This window comes from Entelurus aequoreus, linkage group LG16 (genome assembly GCF_033978785.1).
Source record: "Entelurus aequoreus isolate RoL-2023_Sb linkage group LG16, RoL_Eaeq_v1.1, whole genome shotgun sequence".
Lineage (NCBI taxonomy): Eukaryota > Metazoa > Chordata > Actinopteri > Syngnathiformes > Syngnathidae > Entelurus > Entelurus aequoreus.
Window position 1 is genome coordinate 8,272,099 of NC_084746.1, and position 10,000 is coordinate 8,282,098.

At 36.9% G+C, this 10,000-nt stretch overlaps 1 protein-coding gene across 5 annotated transcripts in view; it reads left to right on the plus strand.

The window, feature by feature from the left end:
- The window catches only part of LOC133631567 (rap guanine nucleotide exchange factor 4-like), a 115,579-nt gene that overhangs the window by 86,697 nt on the left and 18,882 nt on the right, over positions 1-10,000 (plus strand). For 3 of the 5 annotated variants that reach the window (XM_062023901.1, XM_062023902.1, XM_062023903.1), the window contains 3 exons: positions 1,891-1,985; positions 2,063-2,148; positions 2,241-2,319. In XM_062023901.1, coding sequence (XP_061879885.1) covers positions 1,891-1,985; positions 2,063-2,148; positions 2,241-2,319 — 260 coding nt within the window. The remainder of the gene's footprint in view (positions 1-1,890; positions 1,986-2,062; positions 2,149-2,240; positions 2,320-10,000) is intronic. The other 2 variants (XR_009821488.1, XM_062023904.1) reach the window with 1 other exon arrangement.

Consider the following 10,000-nt stretch of genomic DNA (forward strand, 5'->3'; position numbering starts at 1 on the left):
GTACTCATGATGGATGTGATATATCAATACACATGTACTCATGATGGATGTGATATATCAATACACATGTACTCATGATGGATGTCATATATCAATACACATGTACTCATGATGGATGTCATATATCAATACACATGTACTCATGATGGATGTCATATATCAATACACATGTACTCATGATGGATGTGATATATCAATACACATGTACTCATGATTGATGTCATATATCAATACACATGTACTCATGATGGATGTCATATATCAATACAAAAGTACTCATGATGGATGTGATATATCAATACACATGTACTCATGATGGATGTCATACATCAATACACATGTACTCATGATGGATGTCATATATCAATACACATGTACTCATGATGGATGTCATATATCAATACACATGTACTCATGATGGATGTGATATATCAATACACATGTACTCATGATGGATGTCATATATCAATACACATGTACTCATGATGGATGTGATATATCAATACACATGTACTCATGATGGATGTCATATATCAATACACATGTACTCATGATGGATGTGATATATCAATACACATGTACTCATGATGGATGTGATATATCAATACACATGTACTCATGATGGATGTGATATGTAAATACACATGTACCCATGATGGATGTGATATATAAAAGTCCCCCTGAAGGCCAATGACAATACATAAGATGTACATAATAGCGAGAGGTGTGATGTCACAAGTGTGGGTGTATACCTCACTTCTGTGGCTGACCAGTGGACAGGCTTTATTTTAAGATGTGTAGTAAAGCCTGCTATTGTGTCCCTAAGCTGTACTCCATGAAGAGTTGAACAGGGCGGGCTCACCTCGCTAGAGACGGTGAGAGGAGATATCATGGTTGCGAAACGTCAAAAGCGATGGTTAAATGTGGAGGAGTGAGGGAAATGACGGATTTGGTGCTCATAAACAGGCTCTCGGATCTATTGTTGCAGCCTAAAAGGCCTCCATTCCCGCCAGCTTTTTCAGAAAGTTTCGGCTCATGTTGCAATGTTTTGAGGCCTTTTCCCCCACTAACCTTGAATAACTTGTGATTTTATGAATTGGTTATTAATATTATAAGTGATCTTTGTAACGTTAACTGTAAAAAGCACAGGATTTCAGCAACAATTAGGGGAAAACACTGTATTGATGTTTTACTCATTTTATATACCACACATGCTATATGGCAGTTAAAGCACATACTCAAAGCTGATGATCAAATGACTGTTTTAATTCATTAGGAGAGATTATCATCACACTTCAACATCTCTGACATGTAAATGCTGCCTCTTTGCTGAGTCAGCATTGCAAATGAAAGACTGTTCTTAATTGTCATGCCCTGGATTAATACATGTCAATTAGGAGGTACATGTTTGTATACTACAGTACCCAGAAGGCTTAGGGCTGAAGTAGGTTTGAGTTATGCAGGAGGATGACTATTGTGTTGTTTGAGCAATAGATGGTTGATATATTGTTGTTGTTCTTGCTAGGCTGACACAAGAAACAAGCATTTTGAGTAGACGGTTGACATGCGCCTTTTAGCAAATTTTATTGGTGAAAAATACGCTGACTAGCACAAAATGAACAGGGACAAAGTTGTGAGGCCGCGCATAATTGGCGGGAATTGGTTGAATTTGCGAGATTAGGTGCGATTGCCACATGGCAACATCCTGTAGGGACTGAAAAGTACATTTTGCATAATAGTGGACATTTCTAAGTGAGACAGTCCATTGTATACAAGACCCATTGTGAGGACTTGCTGTGCTCACCAAGCAGTTAGTGCTGCCTAGTTTGTCACCCTCTGCTGGCAGACATTAGTAATGCCTTGCTTGGACATGCATCTTCTTCTGCGCAGGACGTGGAGGCCAACACGGTGCGCTTGAAAGAACACGAACAAGCTGTGCTGGTGTTGGAGAAGAGTCCTCGTGCCTCCACTTTGGGTAGCATCAAGTATGTATCGCCTCTTCCTTCTTTTCATTCCACCCAAAGTTTAAGATCAAATGAAAGTCCTCTGACATGTTTTGCAGGTACACTGTAATCTCAGGGGCTCCAGAGAAGATTCTTGAACACTTTCTGGAGACCATGAGAATGGACATACATCACAGTGAACCAGGTTGCCAAACATCTAACAGATAAAGCTGGTCCTCACAGCTATCAACTTCCTTCTTTCCTTCATCCCTTTTTATTCTGCTTTTCTTCTCTCAGACCCAGCAGTGGATGACTTTGTCCTAATGCACTGTGTCTTCATGCCCAACAGCCAGCTGTGCCCTCTACTTATGGCACAATATCCTTCTCTGTCTTCCTCTCCCCACTCTTTGCTACCTTGGCATACCCTCATGTCCTGTGGGATGTCCGTAGACTTGAACATGAACTGTCCTGCTCTAAGAACTCTGAAGTGTGTGCTAACACGCTTTCTCCATGCAGCCATAGGGATGGGTACCGAATTCTGTACTTTTATAGGCACCGACCAAATACCGTGGGCACTAGCGGGTATCCATGCACGTGAAAACAAATTGTGCTTTTTTTTGACAACTTTGTTGTGATGTCACATCACACTTTAAACAAGCAGTCAAGCAGCACTTACAGCAGACTCTGACTAGTCAAAGTGGCCTTTAGGTAATGTTACACTTTCCCATGCCATCAAAGCAAGTAGGCCTGATAGAAAACACTCAAACATACAGTAAGGCTCCACTTTTCAAAATGCGCTAGCTTGATGGTAATTTACATTGGATTTCCCATAGACGTGCTACTGAGTAGCATTAGCGATTTTACATGGCAAATTCCACACCTCCAAAACTATAAGACTATGTTCACACTGCAAGACAAAGTGGCCCAAATCTGATTTTTTTTTTAGATCTGATTTTTTTTTCCAGTTGACTGTTTACACTGCAAGTAACATGTGATGGTTATCAGACTCCAGTGTAAACACGCACAGGCCCCAATGTGGCCCAAATGTGGCCTTCACGCAGGCCCGGCCCTAACCAATCTGGCGCCCTAAGCAAGATTTTAGGTGGCGCCCCCCCACATCGGCAGTGAAGTGCACAAGAAACCGAATAGCTTTGTCTTTGACCTTTTTTTTTACTTAAAGAAAGCAAATTAACAATCAGAATTGTTAACAAGATAAAAAAAACTATGGATAAATAAATGAATACAAAAAATAAAAAATGAATATATGAAATACAATATTTTTTACATACATAAACACAAAATAAAACGTGTCAACAAGTTGCATAAAATAAATTAAAAATACAATATAAATAAGGCACTGCACAAAACAAGATATCAAACCAGTATGACTTTAACAACTATATTACAAAAAAAGGGGATCCTACAGAGTTCTCTATTTGTGCTTTTTTAATATTGCATTAACTAGAATGACTTACAAATTACTGTACACCAGGGAGTACTGTAATTACCTAACGTTACATTATTATTTTCCATAACAATTTAGCCCCCTCCACAATATTAACCCGACGTTAAAACAGAACTAGCTATTTATTGATTAGCAATTGCCGAATCATGTAACATTAGCTTAATGCTAAAAAGCCAGGTTACTATCACATTCTGTAACAGACAAATAATTTCATGTAGGCTAACATTACCTCCCTGCTACCTCTGTCTTTTTCTCGTTTCTCCTCTTCTTTTCTCTTTTTTCTTCCCTGGGCACCTGACAGTTTTGGCCGTTTTGACATCTTGTGTTAATTTTTTGATGTGGTGACGTCCAAAAAGAGTCATGATACGGGAAGGGAGGGGGCGCACCGTGCGGGGGGAGGGGGGGGCGTAATGTTGTAACAAATAATATTTCTATTAAATAGGCTTTACTTTGCATTTTAATTAACGTGGGATTATTTTATGTATTTAGAAATAATAGTACCAACTTTTTTTTTTTTTCCCCTCCAACATTTGTGGCACTGGCGTGGCGCCCCCTGATGGACGGCGCCCTTAGCATTTGCCTATATGGCCTATGCCACGGGCCGGCCCTGCCTTCACGTCACTTGCATGCACACTTCCATAAAGTGAAAACAAAGGAAGTTGAAGTGGCTTCTACTACAAAATAAAATACAAGTCTTAAAAATGAGTGTTTTTGAGGTTACAGTAAAGTAATGTAAAGTATGAATGGATGTATATAGTGTCATATATTTGTCATCTTGTTATGTCTGTCAAGTAGAGGAGACACGGACATCACATTTATTCTTCAACTCACATGTAAACAAATGTGCCACAGCGTCAATTCCTGTCTTTCAACAATCACTATTTCTTCAGAATGAAAATATATATTCATATATTACATATAGACTGTTATTCAAGCACTATTCTTTCATCTTAAATACAAACAGAGATGTAGTGATGAAATATCCATTTCTGCAGGCGACTGAGTATTTCCAACACACACGAGTGACGTCGCTCACCCAAAGATGACCAAAACATCACATTCAGGTCGCATCGTGTTTAGACCGAAGTCACATTTGAAAAGATCAGATCCCAATCAGATACAGGACTACCTCCTGAAGTGGTCTGAATCTGATGCTGAAAGATTAGATTTGAAGCACTTTGGAGTGTTTAGACTGGCAAAAAAAACAAACTGATCTGTCTCACTTCAGAGCACACAAATCTGATTTGGAATGCAGTGTAAACGGGGCCTAAGCTGCTCGTTACAATCAAACGTGTGTGTAGTACTTACAGTATAAACACTTTCTAGGGAGCAAGAAATAACTACATTCATCATAATGGCTAAGCAACACACTGTAGTCTATACCAGTGGTTCTTAACCTTTTTTCAGTAATGTACCCCCTGTGAATTTTTTTTTAATTCAAGTACCCCCTAATCAGAGCAAAGCATTTTTGGTTGAAAAAAAGAGATAAAGAAGTAAAATACAGCACTATGTCATCAGTTTCTCATTTATTAAATTGTATAACAGTGCAAAATATTGCTCATTTGTTGTGGTCTTTCTTGAACTATTTGGAAAAAAAGATATAAAAATAACTAAAAACTTGTTGAAAAATAAACAAGTGATTCAATTATAAATAAAGATTTCTACACATAGAAGTAATCATCAACTTAAAGTGCCCTCTTTGGGGATTGTAGTAGAGATCCATCTGGATTCATGAACTTAATTCTAAACATTTCTTCACAAAAAAAGAAATCTTTAACATCAATATTTATGGAACATGTCCACAAAAAATCTAGCTGTCAACACTGAATATTGCATTTTTGGAATTCTTTTCACAGTTCTTTTTGACAGACATTTAAAAAAAATCTCACCTACCCCTTGGCATACCTTCAAGTACCCCCAGGGGTACGCGTACCCCTATTTGAGAACCACTGGTCTATACATTACTGCCAACTAATGTATTGAAATTGCAACTGCATGCAACGTCTACTACAGACCTGGGGCCGTACTTATCAAGCTTCTTAGAATTACTCCTAAGAAGTCTGCTAAGAGTTGACTTAAGAGTAAATAAATTCTTCGCTGAAAGCTGCACTTAAAAGTTAGTTATCAAGCGTCTTACTCACACTTTCAGCGAAGTGTAGGACTGAATCTTAAGTGTCACACTCAGAGCTGAATTACGACATTACTATGTGCCGTAAACGGAATTTTAGGTGACGTCATTTCTGTGTCCATAGAAATGACCAATCACGGAAGGGAATCCGTTGTCTAAGAATAAAGAAATATCTTGGAAATATTTAAGTGGACAATGGGAGTGTATATTTTGACAATAAACTGCAAAATAATACAAAACAAACTAGTCCCCGCCGGCACTCACGCTACCGCTCCCTCTCTTCTATCGCCCACACACTCACTGACGTCACTCACCTCACGGCCACACACATACGCTACTGTCATAACATTTTCTTTCCAATTCATTAATTAGGCAACTAATTTGAAACTGGTGTGGGTGGCTCTATATATACTAGCCCACTGCAGACACATGCAGAAATCAACATGGAATCGAAAAGTATTAAATCTGTGACAAAAATAATATCCGCTCTGTCTAAACGATACCGTTTGATCAGCTGCTCGTCATCAAAAAAAAAAAAAACATTGTTCCCTTCCCTGAACGTTCGCGCACGTCTCTCTCGCCTCAGTGCCATCCCCTGCTGGCAACTCCTAACCACTTAAGACACCTCTGAAGGTCTCTTAAATATCGTGGAGAGTAGGAGTGATTCTTAGACTTAAGAACGTTGATAAAAAGCTTTTATTCTTAAGTTTGAGAGTAGGACTAAATTTCGCAAATTCTCAGGATTTAAGTGTAAAATGGCACTCTAAGAAGCTTGATAAGTACGGCCCCTGGGCATTCTGCGGCCCCTGGGCCGCATCCGGCCCTTTGTACGTCCCTGTCCGGCCCGCGTGAGGCCAATCATAAATTACAAAATAAATTTTAAAAAGTATCTATTTCGAGTGTGCAATACAACGGTGCTGCTTTTGTTTTGAAAAGCGTTATTTGTATGACTTCCATGTGGACGTATGCTCGTGCGCGCAGCGGCAATCACAAATTACAAAATAAATGAAAAAAAACATCTATGTCGTGCGTGCAATACAACTGTGCTGCTTTTATTCTGAAAATTGTTATTTATGGGCGTCCTGTGAGGGAAGGCGCACAGCAACAAGTGATGCCCGGTTATCCCCGAGACGCTAAAAAAAGAAAAGTTGATGACGAATGGCGTGTTTTCAACAAGACATGGACTGCCAAATAAAGGTAAAGCCGTGTGCTTAATTTGTGGTACACATGTTGCTGTGTTTAAAGAATATAGTGTAACGACCTGCTGAAGTTGATGTTGTCTTCTTGAGTTGCGTAAATGAGGAGCGAGGATAGACGTGAGTGTGAAAGGAACGAGATAAGTTGAGCTGTGTTAGTATAGCTTGCTCAATAAAAGTTTAAAAAGAGCATCAGACTTGGTGTGCACTTCTTTTGGACGCTACAATTGGTGGCAGAAGTAAAACTTTGCGCATATTGCGCTGCTTGTGTGCTACGTCATCGGGAGGTACGTGCCACGTGAGGAGCTCGCCGCAAAGAGAGAGAGAGAAAGAGAGAGATAGACAGTGTCTACAGGTGCAGCGCACGTTGCTTGCCATGGGGGAATTCCGCCCTCAATGAAGACTCCCAGGTTTGATGGCAAGGTGAACTGGGAGGCATTTCATCCCACTTCTGACATCAATTGTAGCGTCCAGAAGAAGTGCACACCAAGTCTGATGCTCTTTTTAAACTTTTATTGAGCAACCTAAACTAACACAGCTCAACTTATCTCGTTCTTTCCACACGCACGTCTATCCTCACTCCTCATTTCCGCAACAGCAACGCTTCCTCCTTCTTCGCCAATCACCTTACAGGCGTGCTACGTTCACAACAAAGAGGATGCAGGATAAAGTGACAGAAATTGAAATTTTTGTATTGTAATATACATCAGGAAGTGTTGTGTAAGAAAGTGTTAAAAATAAAACCATCAAAAGCCATCTGCTTTTGTATAAAGATAAGTTAGGTTAAATGAAAATATTATTATTGTTATTATCTATCTTACGGTATATCAAAAATAATTTAAGCAAAATTTTATTGAAATATTGTCGGTGTGGCCCTCCAGCAGTGCTCGGGCTGCTCATGCGGCCCCCGGTAAAAATTAATTGCCCACCCCTGGTCTACTATATAACACTTGCAAATGACACTAACAATATAGCACCTGGACAGCACTGTTAGCATAATCAGCTCACTTTTAAATGTTGAATAAAAACTGAAATGTTATTTTTAAACACATTGACATTCACACATGGAAACACACAAAGTACATTGTTGAGTACAAAAGACTGTCACTGTAACACTTGTTTTCTTTTTGTGTCATTGGGTCGCTTAGGTGTAGTTCACTTTTACGACACTGGAAGGGGCATTGAACGCATCATTGACTCATCAAGCTGTGAAAGTTACAGAACTTGGTTGTCAATTGTTAAATTGTCAGTGTGTGTCAGTTACTTTATATACACTTTTATATCATTTGCTATGTGCTTAAAACTCTATTGTAACTCATTTTGGCCGTTTTATTGTAGTCTAATGGCTTTTTGGCATCAAGTTCACAAGCTAACTGCTGCATGAATGGTCAGGCCTGTTTGTACATGTTTGTTATTGTTGTGATGCTATTTACATTCTATTAATCATTACATTACTGTTTGTAGCATTGGACATGTTTATTATTGTTGTGATGCTATTTACATTCTATTAATCATTACATTACTGTTTGTAGCATTGGACATGTTTGTTATTGTTGTGATGCTATTTACATTCTATTAATCATTACATTACTGTTTGTAGCATTGGACATGTTTATTATTGTTGTGATGCTATTTACATTCTATTAATCATTACATTACTGTTTGTAGCATTGGACATGTTTATTATTGTTGTGATGCTATTTAAATTCTATTAATCATTACATTACTGTTTGTAGCATTGGACATGTTTATTATTGTTGTGATATTATTTACATTCTATTAATCATTACATTACTGTTTGTAGCATTGGACATGTTTGTTATGGTTGTGATCCTATTTACATTCTATTAATCATTACATTACTGTTTGTAGCATTGGACATGTTTATTATTGTTGTGATGCTATTTACATTCTATTAATCATTACATTACTGTTTGTAGCATTGGACATGTTTATTATTGTTGTGATGCTATTTACATTCTATTAATCATTACATTACTGTTTGTAGCATTGGACATGTTTATTATTGTTGTGATGCTATTTACATTCTATTAATCATTACATTACTGTTTGTAGCATTGGACATGTTTATTATTGTTGTGATGCTATTTACATTCTATTAATCATTACATTACTGTTTGTAGCATTGGACATGTTTATTATTGTTGTGATGCTATTTAAATTCTATTAATCATTACATTACTGTTTGTAGCATTGGACATGTTTATTATTGTTGTGATATTATTTACATTCTATTAATCATTACATTACTGTTTGTAGCATTGGACATGTTTGTTATTGTTGTGATGCTATTTACATTCTATTAATCATTACATTACTGTTTGTAGCATTGGACATGTTTGTTATTGTTGTGATGCTATTTACATTCTATTAATCATTACATTACTGTTTGTAGCATTGGACATGTTTATTATTGTTGTGATGCTATTTAAATTCTATTAATCATTACATTACTGTTTGTAGCATTGGACATGTTTATTATTGTTGTGATGCTATTTACATTCTATTAATCATTACATTACTGTTTGTAGCATTGGACATGTTTGTTATTGTTGTGATGCTATTTACATTTGATTAATCATTACATTACTGTTTGTAGCATTGGACATGTTTGTTATTGTTGTGACGCTATTTACATTCTATTAATCATTACATTACTGTTTGTAGCATTGGACATGTTTATTATTGTTGTGATGCTATTTACATTCTATTAATCATTACATTACTGTTTGTAGCATTGGACATGTTTATTATTGTTTGCTATTTACATTCTATTAATCATTACATTACTGTTTGTAGCATTGGACATGTTAGTTATTGTTGTGATGCTATTTACATTCTATTAATCATTACATTACTGTTTGTAGCATTGGACATGTTTATTATGGTTGTGATGCTATTTACATTCTATTAATCATTACATTCCTGTTTGTAGCATTGGACATGTTTATTATTGTTGTGATATTATTTACATTCTATTAATCATTACATTACTGTTTGTAGCATTGGACATGTTTGTTATTGTTGTGATCCTATTTACATTCTATTAATCATTACATTACTGTTTGTAGCATTGGACATGTTAGTTATTGTTGTGATGCTATTTACATTCTATTAATCATTACATTACTGTTTGTAGCATTGGACATGTTAGTTATTGTTGTGATGCTATTTACATTCTATTAATCATTACATTACTGTTTGTAGCATTGGACATGTTAGTTATTGTTGTGATGCTATTTACATT